This window comes from Cervus canadensis, chromosome 23, assembly GCF_019320065.1.
Source record: "Cervus canadensis isolate Bull #8, Minnesota chromosome 23, ASM1932006v1, whole genome shotgun sequence".
NCBI lineage: Eukaryota > Metazoa > Chordata > Mammalia > Artiodactyla > Cervidae > Cervus > Cervus canadensis.
The window spans coordinates 45,557,190-45,581,953 of record NC_057408.1 but is presented as its reverse complement, the minus strand read 5'-3'; the positions used below and the strand labels follow the sequence as shown (position 1 = coordinate 45,581,953).

The window sequence follows — 24,764 nt, the reverse complement described above, 5'->3', positions numbered from 1 at the left end:
CCTGAGGCCAGTGAGGTATCAGCAGACATATTCAGATAGGCAGCTGGTACATAAAATCAAAGAAAGACTGTTGTGCTTTTGTTGCTTTTATTTTTATTTTTTTGCTTTTGTTGCTTTTAATAAGGTAGGTTTGAAGGGCCTGTAGGCTGACAGCAAGGGAAAGAAAATAAAGTATAGATATAAAAGAGGTAATGAATGAAATAGCAACATTCTACAAGAGAGGTAAACAATGTCCAGTATACAACTGTTACAGCAGGTTTTTAGAAAAGAGAAGGAAAATATTTTTCTCCAAAAGAGAAGAAAAGTAGAAGCAAAGAGAGACCAGAAAAAATATACTTTAGTAAAACATCTTAAATGTGTTTTAAAAAGATGCTCATAAAAGCACTTATTTTCCAAAAACAGTACTCACTGGAAGCACATAATCAGCTATTTCCTCTGGCTAAATACCGCCCTCTAAGTCACATTAATTATTTTATATCAAGAAAGTATTCTAGAGTTGAACTCCTCCTATACCATAAGAAGTAGTACCCTAAAAGTTTACACTTCCATAGAAGTAGATATACTTGAAAATCTGCTGAATACCACTATATCTAAGCAGATAATGCACTATAAATAGAATTAAGGTTTGAAAAATTTTGATGAATTTTACATAATTATATTCAGAAAGATTTAAAGTCAGAGTTCATCTTATAATATGTGCAGGGCTTCCCAGGTGGTCCCATGGTTAAGAATTCAACTGCCAATGCACGGGACACAGGTTTGACCCCTGCTCTGGGAAGATCCCACATACCAGGGAGCTACTAAGCCCATGGGCCACAACTACTGAGCCCATGCTCCACAATAAGAGAAGCCCCTGCAATGAGAAGCCCATGCACCACAAACAGTAGCCCCACTTGCCACAACTAGAGAAAACCCCGCAGAGCAATGAAGACAGCACAGCCCAAAAATAAACAGGCCATTAAAAAAAATAAAATTTAAAAAAAAAAATTTAAAACAATTAAAAAAAAATTAAAAAAAAAATATATAAAATTACAAAAAGAAATATTTATAGGTAGGATTTGCTTTAAAATACTCAATAAAATAGGGTGGAAAGTATATAAAAGAACATTGGTAAAATGTTAATTGTTGAAGTTGGTTTGTAAGTACACAGGGATTCATGAGGTTCCTCTCTGCTGTCTTTGTTTAAAAATTCCTACGTGCTGTGCTTAGTTGTTCAGTTGTGTTCAAATCCTTGCAACCCCATGTGTCCATGGGGATTCTCCAGGCAAGAACACTGGAGTGGGCTGCCATGCCCTCCTCCAGGGGATCCTCCCAGCCCAGGGATGGAACCCAGGTCTTCCGCACTGCGGGTGGGTTCTTTCCTGCCTGAGCCACCAGGGAAGCACAAAAACTCCTACAGTACAAAGTGTGAGATAAGAAACGCTTCCTGTACAGGAGCTTGCTAGTCAACTATAAAGTTACCTAAGTACTAAGTTTAAGTCCCAACTCTACTGTTAATTGTTTGAGACGCAGATTCTTCACCTATAAGGTGGGGACTGTAACATACTCATCTCTGGATCTCAATTTTCTGTTTAAGGTTACATGAGTTCTACCTCACTTGTTTGCTAGGACACTCAAATAAGAGAGCACATGAGAAAGCACTTTGAAAAATTACAAAAAAATTAGAAATAAGCAAGCCTCAATGCTGGAAGGAAACACTCTCCTAGTGCATGTGTATAATGAGATAGTAATGATGAAAGCAAGTGGCACGTATTATGAATGACATGAATGCAGAAGAGAGGTAAAAACTGATATGCTATATAAACAGAAGCTATAATCTATCTACTATAGTATGAATTAATGATAGGGACTAGGTCTTATCCATTCTTAGGCCCCAAGTATTGATGAGTGCCTGACACACAAGACTTCTTCAATAATGTATGCCAAATATGATATTCAAGCAATTACAAACATTTACTGAGCAAATATTATATGTTCATCACTGTAATAAATCTGAAAAATAGGGAAAATAAGATTTACAAATAAAGTCTAGTTACAGAACAAGTTCTATAAGCATTCAGAAAGGAAAAGGTTAACACAACTAAAATAATTTTACAAATATGTCACAGAGACTGTGTGCCTTAATAAAATAGTAAAATTTGAATAGCAGAGAAAAGAAAAAAGGGGCAATTCAAATAGCAGACATAGCTAAAGCAAAAGTGGAGAAAAAATGGGTAAAAAACGCTTAGGGAACTGGAGAATAAAAAAGAATGTACAATAATAAGGAGTAGAAGCTATTGATTATTTGGTAACACACAGCTTGAAGTAATAGATGTAAGTCTAATATCAATAATAGCTAACTGTTAATGTGTCTCAATAAGATCTTAATTACCAGATGTCAAACACCATAATAAGTGCTTCATGTTCATCTGTTACATATGCAGTACACATTATCTCCATTTTATAGATGAAGAAACTGAAGCCCTGAAAATTTAAGTAACTTGATCTACACTAAATCACTTCGCTAGGATAAAATCAAATCACAAGCAAGCCCCCCCAAATACGTATATTTGCAACCATTAGCAAATTCTAGGGTTAAAAGTAAAGGTTTTGGAGCCGGAAATCTATTTCTAGTTTTAACTCTTCTGCTTAACAGTTTCTTGTCCTTGAGGCCAGTTACCTACCTTCCCTTTCTTGATTTTCTCATCTGACAAGTGAGGATAATTATAATTCCTGCTTCAGAAAGTTATTCAAGAAGAAGAGCATGAAGATGCTCTGCACACAGCTGGTGTGGCTGGAGGCAGCCTGGTACAGGGAGGGTCCAGTCACTGGGTCTCTAGTCACTCAGGACTTACCACCCAGCTCCACCACTTCTCACCTCGGTCATCTTGGGTCAACCACGTCTACTCTCTAGGCCTCGGCATAGCATCTCTCTCTCTGCTTCTTCAATTTTTCTTTTCCTTTTTTAAATTACAAAATTCCTCTGAGTAATGAATGGGAAAGGATGCAAGAAGATAGCATGGGAGAATCCTTCATCCTGTGATGAAGTCAGGACATATTAATGGTCTAAACAAAGATAAGGCACTTTTAGAAGTGGACGGATACAAGAATGTTGAAGGAAACCAGGCTAACAAGATTTTGTCATTTACCAGATGGAGAGAGGGAGATGGAGAAAGACTTAAGCACCAAATGTGGCACATGGCATTCTAACTTGGCAATAGTACCTCTCTCTGATAGACAACACAGAAAGGAGGAATGTGTGGCACAGAGATTATAAATGTTTTGGTTATATGAAACTGATATGCTATTTCTAATTGCAGATGACTACTAGGTGCCTGATGTTCAGAAGAGAAAGTCAAACTAGAAATACAGATTTGACAGTCAACAGCACGGTAAATTGAAACCCTGTGAGTAAATGAGATTTTCTAGAGTGTATGGTGTGAAGAGTCCCTAGACTGAACAATAACTGAGTAATATCAACCATCTTTAAATTTCTTTTCTTCATTCACCTAATCATACAAAGGTCTTAAAATTACTGTCAGAATGCTTTTTAGGGGTTTCTTTATTCTTATGATCACCATTCAGATTTAGGAAGTAAAGGTCTTATATGTTCACTCACCATATTTATTGACTACTTAATGTGTTCCCTGGAAGAAAAGCTATGACAAACCTAGACAGCATATTAAAAAGCAGAGACATCACTTTGCCAACAAAGGTCCATACAGTCAAAACTATGGCTTTTCCAGCAGTCATGTATGGATGTGAGAGTTGGACCATCAAGAAAGCTGAGCGCCAAAGAACTGATGTGTCTGAATTCTGGTACTGGAGAAGACTCTTGAGAGTCCCTTGGACTGCAAAGAGATCAAACTAGTCAATCCTAAAGGAGATCAGTCCTGAATATTCATTGGAGGGACTGATGCTGAAGCTGAAGCTCTAATACTCTGGCCACCTGATGCAAAGAGCCGACTCACTCGAAAAGACCTCAGTGCTGGGAAAGATTGAAGGCAGGCGGAGAAGGAGCTGACAAGAGGACAAGATGGTTGGATGGCATCAAAAACTCAATGGACATGAGTTTCAGCAAGCTCTGGGAGACAGTGAAGGACAGGGAAGCCTGGCGTGCTGCAGTCCATGGGGTCACAAAGAGTTGGACACACCAGAGCAACTGAACAACAATAACAGCAATGTGTTCCTGGGTGGTGGAGACTCAACAGTGATAAAAACAGACATGGTGCTGTCTTTAAAGAACTGACAGTCTAGGGGAAGAGAGTATGATAATAAACAATAACTACATAATGTGTCACATGGAGATAAATACTATGCTAGAAAATAAAAGCATCCAACATCGTATTTAATGAAACTTTCCTGCTAAGATCTAATGAAACTTTTGTGCTAAGATCAGGAACAAAGCAGAGATGTCCCCTCACACCACTCTTTCTCAACACTGTACTGAAATTCCTAGCTTATGCAATTAGAAAAAGAAATAAAGATAAACAAATTGGAAAAGGAGAAATAAAACTGTCTATGTTTGCTGATGACATGACTGACTCGGGAGAAAATCCCACAGAATCAACAATAAAAAAAACCTCCTGAAACTAATAAGCAAGGTTGCAGGATACAAGGTTAACACAGAAAAGTCCCCTGTACACTAGCAACTGAGAGAGTCAATTCCTGGGCAGGTTGATAAGAAGTCCAGGGTCACCGAGGAGGAGGAGGAGAAGAGAGGGGTCTGGAATTCTCAAAGAGGAGGAAAGGACAAGCGTCTTTTTTTTGTGTTCCTTAGTCTGAGTCATAAAACATTTTTTTCTTTAAGCCTGGAAGTGATGATTATACAACAAACAACTCAGTTTAAACTCTGTACTAAGGATTATATAACAATGTATCCTGCTTGAGGACAGTTTCTCCTTCCTGAAAATCTTCTGACTAATCCTAGTATCTTAGAATGTATATTATGGGAGTGGGTCTGGTAAAATCCTTCTGTTTTTAAGTTCTAATCCTATTATCTTAAAATGTAAACTGTGGGAGTGGGTTTGGTAAAATTTTTACAACCTTGAGACATTCTTATGATTCACTGTAATAGCTAATTTAAAAACTATGTAACTCCCTTGCTAACACTAGCGAGGGGGCCACTCTCTGTCCCCCATCCGATGTCTGTCTTTGCATCCGATGTGATGTCAGAAGCTTTCTCTGTCCCTTTTCTTACTTTAATAAAACTCTGCTACACAAACGATCTTGAGTGATCAAGCCTGGTCTCTGGTCCTAAAGCTAAATCTTCTTCAGAGATCATGAATCTCACACCGTTCACGGCAAGTTATCACAATGAACAAGTGGAGTTTGAAATTAAAAACAATACCATCTACATAAGAATTCTCCCCCACAAGTTAAATTCTTAGGTATAAATCTAATAAAATATATATAGAACTGTATAAGGAAAATTTAAAAAGTAATAAAAGAACTGAATAAATGTAGAGATTCTCCATGTTCATGGATAGGAAACTCAATATTGTTTTGAGTTCTTCCCAACTTGATCTAAAGACTCAACACAATTGCAACCAAAATCTTCAAGTTATTTTTGGATATTGACAATATAATTATAAAATCTATATGGAGAGGCAGAAGACCCAGAATAACCAAGGAATACTGGAGGAGATGAACAATGACTTATCAGTTCATCATGTTCAGCTTCAAGACTTACTATCAAGCTATAACAATTAAGACAATGTGATATTGGTAGAAGAATAGAAAAATATATCGATGGAAGTGAACAGAGAACCCAGAAATAGATCCACTTAGATACAGTCAACTGATCTTTGGCAAAGGAGCAAAGGTAATACAATAATGCAAGAGTGGTCTCACTCAACAAATGGTGCTAGTTAACTGGACATCCACATACAAAAAAGTGAATCTAGATACAAATCTTAACAATTAAGGTTTTCTCAATTCAGAAAATTAACTTAAATAAGAACTTGACCTAAATGTAAAATACAAAACTAATAAAGCTCCTAGAAGGTAACATAAGAGAAAACATAGGTGACCTTGAGTTCTGTGGTGACTTTATAGAAACAACATCAAAGGTGTGATCCATGAAAGAAATAACTGATAAACTGGACTTCACTAAAATTAAAACTTTCTACTCTGAGAAAGACAATGTCAAAAAAATAAGAAAAGTCAAGAAAACAAAGAAGTACTCGAAAGAGACACATCTGATAAGGACTGTTATCTAACCTATACAAAGAACTCTTACAACTTAACAATAAGAAAATAAACAACTCTATTAAAAAATGGGCCAAAGACCTGAAAAGACACCTCACCAAAGAAGATATAAGGATGGCAAATGAGCACATGAAAGGATGTCTATATAATATGTCATTGGAGAAATGCAAAATAAAACGAGATACGCCACACACCTATGAGAATGGCCACAACTCTGAACACCGATAACATCAGATGCTGATGAGGGTGCAGAGTGACAGGAACTCGTACTCACTGCTGGTGAGAATGCAATACGGTTGAGCCACACCATTATCAAGATGAAGGCCAAGCTCCCCTCTATGGCTGACAAGAGTCCTCCGAACCTGGCCCTAGCTTATCTCTCCACTCTTGCCTCTTCCTCCCACACTTCTGCTTTACTGAGCCACATATCTTAACACTAGTCCTTCACGAGTGCACTTCTTTCTGACAAGAATACCATTCTGTTCTCTCCAACAAGCTAGCTCCTGCACTTATACTTCCCAAGGAACATGTATCTGAGTTAAGCGCTCCCTTTCACAAAAATCTTGCCTTCCCTCATACAAGTACCTTCTCACACTACATCATATCATCTACTTACTTGCCTGTACCCCACCTAGACTTCAGTTCACAAACACAGAGTCCATATTGATCTAATTTTCCTAACATGTTCCCATCTTGGCATATAAATGTTGCTCAAGAACCATTTGCTTAATGAATGATATAAGCTTAGGAGATTCAGAAACATGATAAGTCAGAAAGAAAATGATGAAGCTGAAGAAAATGGCAAGACACCCAGAGAGATGTTCTGTACACAGCTGAAAAAATGGAGCTGGAGTTGGGTTGAGAAGGGTGGGTTAAGGATACGGAAAATGTAAGACAGGAGGAATACAGACCGAAAAACTAAGCCAAGGATTGATAAAAGAAACTGATGGGGTAAAAGAAAGATGAGAAACAAGTAGAAAATAGAAAAGGAATCACTGGAAATGTAAGAGGAACGAAACAGTAGTCATGTAGAAGCTAAAAAACACCACTTAAGAATGAAAATAGGAACCTGAGTCAAAGGCTAAAGTGAGGTTAAGGAAGATGGAGGGAGTTTCTCCATGAGCTGTAAGGACCAGGCCTGTTTCACTCATCTAGGACACAACAGAGTGTCCAGCACACATGGGAAATTAATAAAAATCTGTTGAATTACAGAGTAAATGACAACTTTTCAACAGCTATCCTGTAGATTAGAATGAGCCTAAATTATATCTGCTCAGAGATCTTGTCCTTAAATACTCACTAGTCAACACTTATTTTACAATTAAATAAAACTTCTACCTAATCCTTTGACTTAATCTTAGTATATTCTTTTTAATATTACTTATCTGTCCACATCCTTTTATTTTTCCCACCTAACTAGAAAGTGTCAGTACAAGAGGGTTGTCGACTTGGGAGAGCATTGACGAAAGAGCTGCTCATGCCTCAGCATCTAACCAGCATTGTATATGACTTGTTCCTCAAACTAGATCATTCCTACTGGTCCTGTAACCCTGACATTAGAAAGTAATGTAATTTAGGCAGCTTAAGTGGTGAATAGATCAGATTCTCCTCACTGTAAAGTCATTAAACAAACCTGAAATCAATCAAAAAAAAAAAAAAAATAACCCTGCCAACATAATAAATCATCTTAATAATTTAGAGCATGTATGAGAAGATTCATAAAACAATGACTGTAGCACAGATTATTAAGCCTGAGCAATTTACTGATGCAAAGGTTTAAGAGAACACAGACATCATAGGATGATACACTTATACTTATCTAAAGGAAGCAGAAGGAAGGATAACAGGGGAGAAAGAAAGAGTATTAACATCTGACATAGTGGATAGGGGTACAGGAGGCAGCAGAGACAGGCTGTGAGCATGAGCGGAAAGAGAAAGGCCATCGTGGCTGCTGAGGACGTGGAGTGAACATGCTGACATGAAGCTGAGAGCCAGTGAGTGCACTGACGCAGACGGACTCCACGTTTCAACAGGTCGGGTCTTGAGGAGTCTTGAACAATAAGCAGGAGGGAAATAAGAGAAATCAGGGGGTTTAGAATACAGAATAATGTTTGGAAGGGCTAAGGGAAGCATGCCTGCAGGGTAAAGACTAGAGAGAGACTATAAACGAATGAACACGAATGAATGCTGGTGCCTGGAGAATGCCATGTTTTATACGCGACAGTAACCATGCTGCTGCTGCTAAGTCGCTTCAGTCGTGTCCGACTCTGTGCGACCCCATAGACGGCAGCCCACCAGGCTCCCCCGTCCCTGGGATTCTCCAGGCAAGAACACTCGAGCAGGTTGCCATTTCCTTCTCCAAGGCATGAAAGTGAAAAGTGAAAGTGAAGTCACTCAGTCGTGTCCAGCTCATAGCAACCCCATGGACTGCAGCCTACCAGGCTCATCCGTCCATGGGAGTTTCCAGGCAAGAGTACTGGAGTGGGTTGCCATTGACTGTGCTAGCATTCTATGAAAAAGACTCAAGAGAAAATGCTTTTTTTTTGGTTAACTCATGTTATAAACAAAAGGAGGGAAAAATGAGTTGCCAACTGAAAAATATTTAAGCTAATCAAGAGTGAGCAAACAGTGGGGCAGCCACACAGCTGGCCAAGTAACTTACCTGGTCGTACCCATAAGGCCTCTGCTGCGGTGGCTGTGGGGGTCCAGGCTGTGCCGGTCTGTAACCCCCATACTGCTGACCTTGTCCCTGTGGGTAGTTAGGATACTGAGGACCTGGGCCACCCTGTGAAGGACCTGCAAAATAATTAACACAAATAAAACCCCAGAAGAAAATACAGCAAGTTCCTAGAATTCTAGAAAGGGTTTAGAATTAGATGTTACTATGCTCTCATTTTTAAACTCAAAAGAATAGTTTGCTATCTTGATTCTTCTCAAATGCTTTTTGAAATAAATTCCAAAATTTATAAGTAAAAATACTGTTAGGTTCAAGAAGGAGGGGACACAGGTATACTTATGACTGATTCATGCTGACATTTGGCAGAAGCCAACACAATATTACAGAGCAATTATCCTTCAATTAAAAATAAATTATAAAAAAATACTATAAGTTGTAAAGCACACGAACTCCATGATGTTAAGGAAACTTATCTGTATTTCTATTAGAAAGTTAACCAGTATAAGCAAGGGGTAAAAGAAAAAAAGCAAGCAGCAGACTCAAATTAAAGTACTGAAGAAATTTCTAATTAAAGTTTGGAAATCAGTGATAGTTGCAGCTGTATAACTCAACATTTACACTTGCAATCACTGGAAGAATCACAAAGAATGACTTTACATGTAAATTCCAGATTTACATTCACAATCACCAAAAGAAAGCTTTATGCTCTACACTGACAAACAGAAACTAAAGAAGACTTGAAGAGCCACAGATTGCATGTGAAAAAGCACGATTCAAAAGTTACACTCTGTACCCATCACCTTTAACACTTAACATACATTAAGTGAATGATTTCAATGTCCAGTGAGAGACAAGGGACTAATTTGGCTTGCCAAACAAATATGTTTATTTCGTAAATTCTACTACTGTCTATTGTCAAGAATGCTTTATAAAGCATAAGCTGAAATACTTTCCTGCTTAAAAGTTTTCAATCACAGCCATTCAAAACCTATCATAGAAAACACTGATTATAGAGGAATGTCAAGAGAGTAAATTTTCAAGCTGAAATAAATTCCATCAGTCTACTATTTTGACTATGTAATTATTATGCACCCAATTATTAAAACTAAATTTTCTATTAGAATGAAGTTTGACAACTAAAACCTACAGATAAGCAAAGTGGGAACATTTCCATGAGGGTACCCAATGTCAGACAGAAAAGCATTTAACCACTTAAACCCAGATTACTAAATTTCTTTTACTCTCTCTTTCCACTGAAAATATTTCTCTTAACTCAATAAACTTGCCTGACTGATCCATGTAACATTTGTTTTCATACAAACACAATAAAACCAGAATACTCTATTTATTCAACGTACAAAATGTCCAATGGTCATGAAATGGAAATGCCATTTGAGAATAGTAAGAATATCCCTTCAAAAAGACAAGAAATACATGGAATATTTCTAAAGTCATATTTGGAATTACGGAACCAGAACTGATCAACGAGGGGAAAATACCTAACTTCCAATACTTGACTGAAATTTCAGTGCTTATTGGTAAAGGTGCAAGAGAATTTTAGCCTGATTCTGGTTCTCAGATTTGCTATCACAGATGGAAAGAGGTGCCCATAATAACAGCAGAGTTTAAATCAATGAATAAAAAGAGTAAGACGTTGTTGTTTTCAGTCACTAAGTTAGGTCTGACTCTTTGTGACCCCATGGACTGCAGCATGCCAGTCCCCTACTATCTCCCAGTTTGCTCACATTCATTGAGTCAGTGATGGTATCCAACAATCTAATTTCCTGTTGCCCCCTTCTCCTTTCGCCTTCAATCTTTCCCAGCATCAGAGTCTTGTCTAATGAGTCAGCTCTTAGTATCAGGTGGCCAAAGTATTGGAGCTTCAACATCAGTCCTTCCAATGAATATTCAGGGTTGATTTTTTAGGATTGACTGGTCTGATCTTGCAGTCCAAGGAGTCATCTCCAGCACCACAGTTCGAAAGCATCGATTTTTTAGTGCTCAGCCTTCTTTATGGTCCAACTCTCACATCTGTACACAACTACTGGAAAAACGATATTTTCAACTATACCGACGTTTGTCGGCAAAGTGCTATCTCTGGGTTTTTTTTTTTTTTTTTTTTTTAATATCTCTGGTTTTTAACACACTGTCTAGGTTTGTCATAGCTTTCCTTCTAAGGAGCAAGTGTATTTTTATTTCACGGCTGCAGTCACCATTCACAGTGATTTTGGAGGCCAAGAAAATAAAATCTGTCACTGCTTCTACTTTTCCCCTTCTATTTGCCGTGAAGTGATGGGACCAGACGCCAAGATCTTAGTTTTTTTTTAATGTTGAGTTTCAAGCCAGCTTTTCATTTTCCCCTTTCACCCTCATCGAGAAGCTTTTTAGTTCTTCTTCACTTTTTGCCATTAGAGTGGTATCATCAGCGTATCTGAGGGTTGTTGATATTTCTCCTGGCAATCTTGATTCCAGCTTGTGATTCATCTAGTCCTACATTTTGCATATAAGCTAAATAAGCAGAGTGATAATATACAGCCTTGAAGTACTCCTTTCCCAACTGTGAACAGGTCATTCTATGTCCGGTTCTAACTGTTGCCTCTTGACCCACATACAGGTTTCTCAGGAGACAGCTAAGGTGATCTGGCATTCTCATATCTTTTAAGAATTTTCCAGTTTGTTACAATCCACAAAAGGCTTCAGCATAGTCAGTGAAGCAGAAGTAGATGATTTTCTGGAATTCTCTTGCTTTCTCCATGATCAAACAAATGTTGACAATTTGATCTCTGGTTCCTCTGCCTCTTTGAAAACCATCTTGTGCATCTGGAAGTTCTCAGTTCACATACTGCTGAAGCCTAGCTTGAAGGATTTTGCACATATCCTTGCTAGAATGTGAAATGAGCACAATTAGATGATAGTTTGGACATTCTTCTTTCATTCAATGGAATGAAAATTGACCTTTTCTAGTCCTGTGGCTACTGCTGAGTTTTCCAAAGTTGCTGACATATTGAGTGCAGCATTTTAACAACATCATCTTTTAAGATTTTAAATAGCTCAGCTGGAATTTCATCACCTCCACTAGCTTTATTCATAGTAATGCTTTATAAGGCTCACTTGACTTCACATTCCAGGATGGCTCTAAGTGAGTGACCACACCATGGTAGTTATCTGGGTAATTAAGACCGTTTTTGTATAATTCTTCTGTGTATTCTTGCTACCTCTTCTTAGTCTCTTCTGCTTCTGTTAGGTCCTTACCACCTCTGTCCTTTATTGTGTACATCCCTGCATAAATGCCCCGTTAGCTCCAATTTTCTTGAAGAGAACTATAGTCTTTCCCCTTCAATTATTTTCCTTTATTTCTCTGCATTGTTCATTTAAGAAGGGCTTTTAATCTCTCTTTGCTAGTCTCTGGAACTCTGCATTCAGTTGAGTATATGTTTCCCTTTCTGCCTTTGCGTTTCACTTCTCTTCCTTCCTCAGCTATTTGTAAAGCCCCTTCAGACAACTACTTTGCCTTCTTGCATTTCTTTTTCTTTGGGATAGTTTTGGTCACTGCCTCTTGTACAACATTACAAACCTCTGTCCATAGCTCTTCAGATACTCTACCAGATCTAATCCCTTGAATCTATTTGTCACCTCCCCTGTATAATCATAAGGGATTTGATTGAGGTCATACCTGAATGGCCTGGTGGTTTTCCCTACTTTCTTCAATTTAAGCCTGAATTTTGCAATAGGGAGCTAGCTCATGATCTGAACCACAGTCATTTAGACATATTGACGTAAAAAAAAAAAGACCCTGTTAGCAAAAGATGATATCTAATTAAGCAGCTATATCTCCTATCATAGGAACTATATTTTCCTATATCTCAAGTAGTCATAGATAATTAAGACTGATATTTCAGACTGATATATCAGGTCTGTATCATTCCCCACTCCCTATCTAATAGATAGCCAACTAGTAAATATTACAGTGAGAATATAATAAGAAAAAATGGCTATACTTCCTCCAAACTCTGTAAGATACATACCTGCAATAAACCTACCCCCATGGAAAATACACTGCTATTTTAAAAGGGCATGACAAAAACATTTTCTCTAGACATTCCAAATGGACCTCATTTGTACACTAAAGGATCAATGTTACTTTTCATGGTAACAGTCATTAGTTTTGGAAACGAATTTGCCAAGCAGATTATGTAGATACTGTTAGTAATCACCCAACTCATCAGTTTTCTAAGCACATGCAAAGCTACTGGCTGGTCATGAATGCCAAACAGGTTTAGGAATTGATTAATTAATGAATTCATTTCAAATGACTTTCTATACCTTACCTGTGGTCAATGAGCCATCTCCAGTTTTTGCTTTCTCTTAAACAGACTACTAGTTTTAAGAACATTTTAAAGAGACACTCCATGAGCAAACTGAGCTAAAGCTATGAATTTTCAAATGAACATTTAAATATCCACTTCCACATTTTGGGGGGAGGGACAAAGTTAAAACTTCCAGAAGCAATTACCATAGCCCTGCTGCTGTCCTGGGTAGCCTTGCTGCCCTGGGTACTGCTGCTGGGGTGGGTAGCCCTGCTGGGGAGGTGGTCCTTGGTAGGCATCTTGCTGTTGGCCATACTGTGAATTTCCTACATGATAATTGGAGAAGAGGACAAAAAGAAAATACTGAGGAGTTTGCTTAATTAACTTTTTTCCTCTAAGATGCATAGCCAACAACACAAGAACAAAATTAAATGCTATATTGATTTTTAAAAGTTAACAAAACAAAGAAAAAACTCAAACCAAACAGAAGGATTTCGGCCAAACAAACTGCAGTTAAAGCCAATTTTGCAAGGTTGAACTGCAGCATTTTCAGCGTCTCTGCCATACGAGCATTACATTTACTGGAACATCACAGTCATAAGATCATGACTATGCTAAATAAAATAAAAAAGACAAAAATTAAAGACAGCTACAAGAGCACACACTAGCTACACAAGATCAGCAAGCTGTTTCCTAGAGGCACTAAACTTATATGTAAAATTATACATATGTGAACACACAACAAGAAAAAAAAAATTGGATTGATGGATTTATGTTCAAATAGAAAATTTCCACCGGGGAAAAAAATTATTTTAAAATGTTTTAGTCTTTTTATGGTTGTTAGAAATGGCAAGTCATGGTTATACATTTTAAATATTTGTAAGAAAATTATTCTGATTGTTCTAGGCTCCCTGGAACTTTCAAGACAGCCAGCAACTAGTATTCTACGAGAGCTTTGCGTGGGTAGAAGTTGTCTTATGCAAGAATTTTTGTTCCTGTAGAAGGGGATATATATGTGTATGTGTGTGAAGGTATATAGATACCTCCTTCGTAGTAATGTTGTGAGGAATCCTCATAAGGCCTATCGTAGCCTTGTTCAGGATACGACGGTTGCTGATAACCGTAATCATTATGACCTACATCAATTCGACAAGAGACAGGAAGAAACGTTAATGGCCACTGAGTGAAAACCCTAAATATATTTATACTTTCAGATAAAACTGAAAAAAAAGAAAAAGAAATGGAAATACATAAAAAATAATTTCAATTGCATTAGCCAAATATTTACCAAATGTGATTGCTTTCATATTGAGATAACGTGCATTTTCTTTTTAAAGCAAAAAACAGTTTTAGAAACATTACATTTAGTCTTAACTCTGATAATCCTCATCAAGGAGGGGAAAAAAAACTCTATCTTCCATTTTTTTAAAAAAAAGAAAAGGAAAGCATTTAGGCCTTTCACATGTAAATAACCTGAATTAAATTAGAATAAGCAAAGGAAGCAATTATCATATTTTGTCAAACACCTGTTCTGCTGGTCGCCAATTCCACAGCATATGCTAAAACAATGCAAAATATAAAAGAGCTCATAAGTTTTTTTCCCCCTAAAAGAAACTTAAATATTTCACATTCTGTATTAACTTCCTTGAAGTATTTGTATCTCAAAGTATTTTCAGATGCAAAAATATATTGCTTAATGCTGACATTCTAGGAGCCTTTAGAAAATATTTCTAGAGTATCATAAACATACACCTTCATAAAATTAATACTGTGTTAAGTGCCAGAGCACACTTTTAATTTTAAGGCACAATAAGTTACACCTGCAAGATGACTAGGCTTAGTCCTTTTAACTTATTTGCTCAAAGAAATTGTGGGAAAAAACCTTTCCGTTAGCTAAAATCTGAACTAAATTTTAGAAGAATACCTAATTAAGGAAGGAAGAATATAGTTATGAATAAATATAATACTCATAACTCTAGTATTTCAGTGTTTCCAAACCACCTCCTAAGTATCTACATTATAGATTGGCAACCTACAGCCTGTAGTCTAAATAGAGCCAGTGGCTTGTTTTTGCAAATTAAGTTTCACTGGAACAGTCATACCCATTCATATTTTCTATAGCTGTTTTCATGCTACCACAAAAGTTTAGTAGTTGAGACCAAGACCATAGGACTTGCAAAGACTAAAATATTTACTCCCTTGCCCTTTACAGAAAAAAGTTTGCTGGTCCTTATCTACATATTTACTGGCATAAGTATCTAAACGTAGTAAGAAAACATCCAATGCTGTTCAAGAAAACTGACTGTTGCTATAAATGAAATACTCTATGTAAATATCAGAAAAATATATTAATACACATTTATGTAAAAATGATATACAGCTTAAATTTTTAAATTCCATTGTACAATAAAAGAATTATTTATAGCAACCTTAAAGTTCTGCTATTTATAAGAACAACATATCTATTTTGAATAGAAAGTTCATATTTATAACAATATAAATTTCATGTTTCACGAAATACTCAGTAACAGAATAACGGTGTTAAATTCACCTCAATTACTTAAAATGTATTTTAAAAATTAAACAAGACTATCATTTATTTTCAGCAGACTATACCTAATGTGTTTAGCAACCTAGATTTCATTTCTTTAAAATATCTATAGTATATACATGTAACTAAAGTTTTTCAAGGAAAAAAAAGTTAAAACAATGTCTACATGTGAAAGGAAAACAAAAGAACTCCAACATTCTAAATAACTGAGGGCAAGTAAGAGATTTTTTAAAAAATATTTTCTAACCAAAATTATCCATATGTATCACTACCACTAAGAAACACATATTTTGTGTGCAAAATTCTATAAGGCGTGTTTGTTCTGCCTATATAAGCAGAATCTCTGCAGGAAAAAAACAATGTCCTTATACCACTTAGGATTTATACACTGACAGAAAGTGGCAGACAAAATGCTTTTTTAAATACACCAAGTCATATCCTCCTGCTAGCTTACATTAGCTTCTAGTCAAATGGTCTCAACATTTCAGCTTCAAGTTCTTAGTTTCTCCAAGTTTGTTAAGTAGTTTTACCTAATTACATCAAGGGAGCTTAATATAAATGAAGATTTTGGCAAATCCTTCCAAACAAGATAGATCATTTTGTAATGTAAACAGCCACCTCTATATGATCAATTTTATATGTCTGAATTATTTTTTCTTCAATATTGTATCATAAAATTTTCAAGCATACAAGAAAACAAAGAACTGTATGATGACAGTCTACTTGTAAACTTGGCTTACTACTAAACACAGTACATCTTTTACTGACCATTTTTTCGTAAGCTACCTTCTCGTTAAAAAATAAAATTACCATTAAACTAAATAACTAGAGTTAAAATCTGATTTTCAAATGCCTTTCTATTCTACTAACTCTATATAAATAGCTATATTATGGATACAATTTAGCCTCCAAAATTTTTCTCAAATGCAAATGATAACATATATAAACCATAGTTCTTTGAGACGTATGTAATATTAACTAACAGGATAAAATTTGGTAGAATACTCAAGAACTATATTCTCTTTGTATTTATACAATGAATAAAAGTAAATCAACAGTTGAACTTTATGATGTATGAATTACCTCAATAAAGCTGTTTCTTAAAAAAGCAAATCAGTAACACTTGCTTTGGTTCAAATGAACAATTCCAGATATAAAAGGATCTTCTTTTACATAAGATAGGATTCCAATGATAGAACATGTTGCCTGACGATACGAATATGGAATAACCAAGCAAAATATACTTTAAAATAGGTTATAAATTAATGCCACAATTGATGCTTTAGATTACTGAAGTGTTTCTAAATTTGGAAGAAACACAGTGTTAGTTTTTTCATTCTCATTACAGTGTTTTGAGTAGCTAGCTACATTAATACTGGGCAGGGATAGAAAACAGGAAAGTTAACATTAGGAGAGATTACCATCAGGGTAATATTGCTGGTTCATGCCTTCTGGAGGACCTTGTCCACCATGACTGTATTGGTCCCCATAATAGTCTTCCTGGCCTGAGTACTGCTGTGGTGGGCCTGAAAAACCACAACCAGTCAAGATGTAAATAGTTTGTTCTCTGTGTCATCAAAGGCATTCGGTCTAATCTGATGTTATGACAGATTATTTCTCAGCCGTAGATTCCCCTCCCATGCTCTGGCATCTCAGACACTTCTGACTTTTCTTATACACACACATGCATAAACACCCAGCAACAACACACACCACATTTCACAGAAATCAATGTTAAGACCATACATGCAATATCAAACAATACCAACTCAAAAAACATAAACACTACCTTCCTAAAAAGAGATTCAAACTGGCAGAAAATTAATTTCCTGATATTAGGGCAGTTTGAAACAAATTAGGGTTTGTTTGTGATCATACATTTAGTAATTTCTCAAAAATAAAATGGTGTTTTCTGCTGTAAATTAGTGAGCTTATAATAATTTGATGACACAACCTTTTCCCAGAAAAGAATAAACAAAACCATAAACCAGGGAGTTCATATCCACTTTTCGTGACCCTCTGTACCTACTATACCCATTACCTTTTAAGAAAAATAATAAAATATGATTTTCAAAATCAAGCAAGAAAAGGCTCTAACTTTGCCTATATGAAAAGTTCATTAAAATGGAAAGCCTTTCGAGCACTGTGAGAATTTCTCCCCGTGGAGGCGTACCCTGTTGAGGTGGTCTATAGGGGGGGATCTGCCTCTGACCCAGCATGTGATTGCCTTGGTTAACTTGACTCATCATCCCCATTGGTGGCTGCTGGCCTTGGTAATGCTGCCCGCCTCCCTGGGGCATGTTGTACTGTTGAGAAGGAGGCTGCTGGTGCATCACTGGACCTGAAAACAGACAAAACATTACACACATAATTGCTGGCACATAACTTCAACATCTTAAGAGAAATACAAACTTCTTGTATTGTCATATAATCCCTCAACTAGGTAATTTATTGCAAGATAAACTGACTTCAAGTAACATAAGCAAATCTTTTAACTACAGTTCACGTGCCTAAAATAATCTGCAAACTAGGAAAAACAAGCAATCCACAGTTTGATTTGAATTCCACTGGAGGAATGTTATACCAATTTCTTAAAAAACAGAGTGGTTATAATATATGAACTTGCTAAATGCATATATTTTTCATTATGTACTATGTAATATTTATCCAGACAACCTTTCCAGAAAAGACAGAATCTTGTGCTACATAAGAAAATATCTCAAAACAAAAAAAAAAAAACACAAAAATCACACAGCAAATGAGTATTTAAACAGAGGGAAAGAAATCTAATTCCTGGGTATGTCTTTTTCCTTTTTCAATGCCCAATCATTATGTAACAGTAGACAGGGAATCTACAAATGCATTTATAAATGTACTGTTTATATCAGTGGAATTTCATACACAATTTTAAAACAAAAACCTAAGGGTCTTCTATTTTTCAACTTTGTGAATATGCGTGTTCAGTCATGTCCGACTCTTTGTGACCCCCATGGACTGCAGTCTGCCAGGCTCCTCTGTCCATGCAAAAATTTTCCAGGCAAAAATACTGGAGCAGGTTGCCATTTCCTTCTCCAGGGGGTCTACCTGACCCAGGGATCGAACTCTCTATCTCTTGCATCTCCTGCACTGGCAGGATGGTTCTTTACCAGTTGAGCCACCAGGAAGTTTTTTCAACTTTAAGATTTATAAACTAAAACAGTCTTCCTGAAATCAAAGGGCTATAAATGCTTAATAACCTCTAACACACACAGTCAAAAAAACACGTAGGCAGAGAATTACAATAAGCCATAGACTTAGAAATCAGAACTGCATAGTTTCCGGAGTGAGCAATATCCAGATAGTGGAACCACCACTGCTACAGTATCATCACACTGGCAACAGTAAAAATGTACCACATGATATAATCAACAACAGCCATGAAGTTCCCTGTTGCCATCTAACAAAGTAGGTGGCTCCTCAGAGGTTCACTGGGCTAAGTTAAGGTATGTAGAGCTCATCATTTGAACATTACAACCATCACTGCCTGAGAAGCATGTATGAGTTGTCTCCTAATTTCCTGCTTAAATAGCTAGATGCCCCACCCCGCCTTCACTGACTTGGGGAAAGAATTAGAAAAGTTTTACAGGAAAAATTGTCCAGATGAGCCAAAAGCTCACAATTTACATAAAAAATTAAAAACACAACACACCCACCTCTTTAAATATATTTCTGACTAACAACAGCAGGAACAACAATGTGAGCAAAGAGAATTCACTCTTTTCCAATATGAAGAACTGGCTATCTAAAGAAGTACTCTATTAGAGCGAAAAATTTTTTTTCTCCTATTTGCCTTCTTCTATTCTACTTCTTTTCAAATTTCTTTTTTCTTCTAATTTTGTCATAAATATAAGTCTTTCAAAGGTTACTCTGGGACTTTGTCTTCAACAAGGAAGTAAACTCAATCACAGGGATAAGACAGCTCAGTAGAGACTGGGAGGGGAAAACGGAACCCGACACAGAACGCACTTGCTACCAGAAGTGCTCTCACGTTTACTTCATGTAAATCACTGACTACCAGAGGTAAGGAGCCTAACTTTCCCATGTTCAGCCAAGAAATCCAAAGATCAAGATTACATAAGCTAATAGACATCAACTGGGAATCAGGCAAAACTCCAGTTAGATTTCAAAGCACATGTATTCCACTATTCTTCACTGCCTCTACTCCAGCTATAGCAAAGTTAGCAGTTCAGAAGCAAATTATGCAATGAAAAAGTTTCAAAGTACTAATTTAATTAAGGGTACAATTATTAAAACATTTTGTATATTGAACACCAGCATTCATAATAGAATAGGCAGCATAATTGACCATTTACAGAATTCATTTCCAGTAAATGAAGGTTTTGCCTTGTCTTTCTTCTTCAACATTGATTAAAGATCTCGTGTTTTAACAGAAGATCACTATAAAATTAAAGCATATAATATGCAGTGGAACCAAAATTAAAGGGGGAAAGAAAGCAAAAACATATCAGTTGGGGGAAAATCCAAAAAGACACAATAATAACAAAGTTCTAAGGTTTGCTATAAAGGAGAAAAGTAATTCTAGTTTAAGCCCTAGATAGAAAAGACCATGCCACTTGTGCTTTATCTTTTGGGACTGTCAGCAGTTCCAATCCCAAAGAGCTCAATTATCACCCTTCTCTTATTTTCTGTCACTTCTCTCCCTCTAAGGATCCACGAATCACTCAAGATCAAGCCTAAAACTGCAGAAAACAGAGCAGGAGAGCACTGCTAGACCATGGCACTTTTCATCTTTTTCCTTGAAGCCTTATCTATTAAAAAACTATGACTTAATTCTGATTGTTTAGGAAGCATATTATTTTTCTTATGATAATGAAATATGTCACACTGACAAATAAATGTGTATTGAGATACTAAGGGACATAAGAACACTAAACTCAAAAGGCTACCCCAAAATAAGTTCTAAAAATCTGTGCTACAGAGTAAAGATTACAAAATGAGTCTATTATAACCATTTTCTACAAAGTGTGACATCACACATTATTATATGCTTAAAGGCTATTTTTTATCTTTCACATAAACCTTTCCGACACTAAGAAGTACTATAAAGGATGATATATACAAAGATCCTACTATCAAATACTCTACAAAAACAATGTCCTATATTTTAATCATATCTTGAGATGCAAAATAATAAAACTCTAAACTCATATTATTAATCTATGAATAATTTTAAAAGATTAAAAATGACAGCTAACAATTAATGAGTACTTATTATGGCCCAGGCATTAAGCTAAGAGCTTTATGTCTATTATTTATCCTCCTCAAACCCGATGAAACAGGTAGTATTGTTGTCAATTTCACTTTACAAGTAAGAAAACTTAAGGCATACAAGCATTAAGACTCTTACCTAAAGTTGTATGGCTAGGAAATGGTGAGAAATCTAAAGCCATGCTCTTAGCCATTATGTGTAACTCTTCTCCAAAGTCAAATCAGACTTCTCCATGTAATATCTCGGAGAAAAACAGTCCTACATAACATTATCACTATAATAATAAAATCCTAGAATACAGTAAGTTTCTTCTTTTCATCTATTATGTCTGTGTTATAGTAAGAATGACTACAAAACTGTGTAGATAATATCCACTCCAAGCCCATTTTCTTGTTCATCTGTCATCACCTATTGCTCACATTTTACTACTTGTTCCTTAACCATTCAGTCTCAAACTAAACCATTTATAGCTCTCATTTGAAAGTATTACTAATGGTTTATTTGCAAGAAGAAAATCCCTGTATTTCAGTAAATTCAATTAGCTAACCCACTATCTATTAAAATGCCATTTAAAGTGAATAGGATTCTTTACTTACCTAAAATCTACACCTGCCTTCATCAAGAGTTTTAAGTGGTTCATAAGACATTTAGAAAAAAACATCAAGGGTAAAAGAACAAGAGCTAAGTAAGAAAATCTCAGAAGTTTAGTGAAGTCACTGTTAACCAGTACAAACCGAGCTGCATTTCCTAGCAACCAATGAAGAAACAGAACCATGACAGCTTTTATCTAGTAAAAAGAACAATTTTTAGAGAAATCCCATGAAAGTATTTAAAAAGTACTGAAACATAACGTATCAATAACTTTTGTTATTGTTGTTAAGTTTCTTCAGTAACACAGACCACCCTTCCATGCAGTTCCGTACAGTAACCATTTCTTAAGGCTGTGACTCTGTCCCCAGGGGACTTTCAGTCAAGTTTGGAGGCATTTTTGGTTGTCTCCACAGGTGCTGGGGGTTGCCTACGGCCACCTAGTGGGTACGAGACAGAAATACTGCTAAATATCTCTGCACAGTGCTCGCTTCGGCAGCACATATACTAAAGTTGGAACGATACAGAGAAGATTAGCATGGCCCCTGCGCAAGGATGACACGCAAATTCGTGAAGCGTTCCATATTTTTTTAAAAAAGAAAAAAAATAAAATAAATAAATAAATATCTCTGCACAGGGTAGGCCCCCACAGGAGAGACCAATGTAACTCAACATGTCAATAGTGCTGAGTTAAGAAGTCCTGGATTCTCAAGGGCATAATTCTACATCATAGGCATCTCTACAAACTAGTCTGAGGATTAGATTGTATATTTAGCTTTCTGCTGATTGAAAATTAGGAAAGGGATGTGTTGTGGCTTCATAAATCTGGCAAAGCAAAAAGCTATGCAATTTCTCAGTCAACTCCTCTGAATAGTTTCAACTATACTATATAATAATATTAATTCAAAAACAAAGCCCCTGTAGACTGCATCTACTGTAAACTGAAAGGAATTCCAAAAGCTCTAGATTTATGGGACACAAGTGACAATCTACCGTGAAAGTAAAGGCCCCACCTTGTCCAAACAAAAAGCCATGGAGATGGGCTATATGAGAACATACAGCTTGTGTCAACTCAGCATGAAAGCTGAAAGTTATGAAGCAGCAGGTACAGGAGAGATTGTCCTGCCCAGAAAAACTTCAGATGGAATGGGCTGTATAAACAGGCATGACTTGGAAGATTTGTAAATTTCTAAAATTTACCCCTAGAGATTCTCATTTAGTGGGCATGGGGTGGAGCAGACAAACCTTGTTTTAACAGGTACCCCTGATGATTCTGATGCCGGTGGTCTTAGGATCACACTTTGAGATAAAGACTTCTAACAGAAAAAAGTAAATCAATCATCCCCTTTTATCATAAAAGAAGCGAGATTATGGTTAACACAAAACATTTAAACTGGAGTAAAACAGCATCCCATCAAGTCACCTAGGATGTTAGTTATAAAAGGAAGGCCAAGGAGTATATGTGTTACAAATACATCAAAACCCAGTGAATGAGACACTTAAAATTTATTTCATTGTATGTAAATGTTACCTTATTTAAAAAAAAAAAAAAACTATTAAAAGAAAAAGGAAAACGTTTTTTTTTTGTTTGTTTGTTTTTGTTTTTTTTTTTTAATTTTTTTTATTAGTTGGAAGCTAATTACTTCACAACATTTCAGTGGGTCTTGTCATACATTGATATGAATCAGCCATAGATTTACACTTATTCCCCATCCCGATCCCCCCTCCCATCTCCCTCTCCACCCGATTCCTCTGAGTCTTCCCAGTGCACCAGGCCGGAGCACTTGTCTCATGCATCCCACCTGGGCTGGTGATCTGTTTCACCATAGATAGTATACATGCTGTTCTTTTGAAACATCCCACCCTCACCTTCTCCCACAGAGTTCAAAAGTCTGTTCTGTATTTCTGTGTCTCTTTTTCTGTTTTGCATATAGGGTTATCGTTACCATCTTTCTAAATTCCATATATATGTGTTAGTATGCTGTAATGTTCTTTATCTTTCTGGCTTACTTCACTCTGTATAAGGGGCTCCAGTTTCATCCATCTCATTAGGACTGGTTCAAATGAATTCTTTTTAACGGCTGAGTAATATTTCCATGGTGTATATGTACCACAGCTTCCTTATCCATTCATCTGCTGATGGGCATCTAGGTTGCTTCCATGTCCTGGCTATTATAAACAGTGCTGTGATGAACATTGGGGTGCACGTGTCTCTTTCAGATCTGGTTTCCTCAGTGTGTATGCCCAGAAGTGGTATTGCTGGGTCATATGGCAGTTCTATTTCCAGTTTTTTAAGAATCTCCACACTGTTTTCCATAGCGGCTGTACTAGTTTGCATTCCCACCAACAGTGTAAGAGGGTTTCCCTTTTCTCCACACCCTCTCCAGCATTTATTGCTTGTAGACTTTTGGATAGCAGCCATCCTGACTGGCGTGTAATGGTACCTCATTGTGGTTTTGATTTGCATTTCTCTGATAATGAGTGATGTTGAGCATCTTTTCATGTGTTTGTTAGCCATCTGTATGTCTTCTTTGGAGAAATGTCTGTTTAGTTCTTTGGCCCATTTTTTGATTGGGTCATTTATTTTTCTGGAATTGAGCTGCAGGAGTTGCTTGTATATTTTTGAGATTAATCCTTTGTCTGTTTCTTCATTTGCTATTATTTTCTCCCAATCTGAGGCTGTCTTTTCACCTTACTTATAGTTTCCTTTGTTGTGCAAAAGCTTTTAAGTTTCATTAGGTCCCATTTGTTTAGTTTTGCTTTTATTTCCAATATTCTGGAGGTGGGTCATAGAGGATCCTGCTATGATTTATGTCGGAGAGTGTTTTGCCTATGTTCTCCTCTAGGAGTTGTATAGTTTCGGGTCTTACATTTAGATCTTTAGTCCATTTTGAGTTTATTTTTGTGTATGGTGTTAGAAAGTGTTCTAGTTTCATTCTTTTACAAGTGGTTGACCAGTTTTCCCAGCACCACTTGTTAAAGAGGTTGTCTTTTTTCCATTGTATATCCTTGCCTCCTTTGTCAAAGATAAGGTGTCCATAGGTTCGTGGATTTATCTCTGGGCTTTCTATTCTGTTCCATTGATCTATATTTCTGTCTTTGTGCCAGTACCATACTGTCTTGATGACTGTGGCTTTGTAGTAGAGTCTGAAGTCAGGCAGGTTGATTCCTCCAGTTCCATTC

The 24,764-nt window shown here is 36.5% G+C and overlaps 1 protein-coding gene and 1 non-coding gene across 8 annotated transcripts in view; one reads left to right on the top strand and one right to left on the bottom strand.

Annotated features, from left to right (window-relative positions):
• SS18 (SS18 subunit of BAF chromatin remodeling complex) overlaps positions 1-24,764 on the bottom strand; it is a 71,614-nt gene that overhangs the window by 2,250 nt on the left and 44,600 nt on the right. For 5 of the 7 annotated variants that reach the window (XM_043443925.1, XM_043443927.1, XM_043443929.1 and 2 more), the window contains exons 6-10: positions 17,898-18,065; positions 17,146-17,250; positions 14,217-14,309; positions 13,380-13,499; positions 8,852-8,985 (exon numbers count right to left, since the gene is read on the bottom strand). In XM_043443925.1, the coding sequence (XP_043299860.1) occupies positions 8,852-8,985; positions 13,380-13,499; positions 14,217-14,309; positions 17,146-17,250; positions 17,898-18,065 (620 nt within the window). The remainder of the gene's footprint in view (positions 1-8,851; positions 8,986-13,379; positions 13,500-14,216; positions 14,310-17,145; positions 17,251-17,897; positions 18,066-24,764) is intronic. The other 2 variants (XM_043443926.1, XM_043443931.1) reach the window with 1 other exon arrangement.
• Positions 22,065-22,171, top strand: LOC122425944. The gene has a single exon (XR_006265086.1). It is a non-coding gene; the product is annotated as a U6 spliceosomal RNA (small nuclear RNA).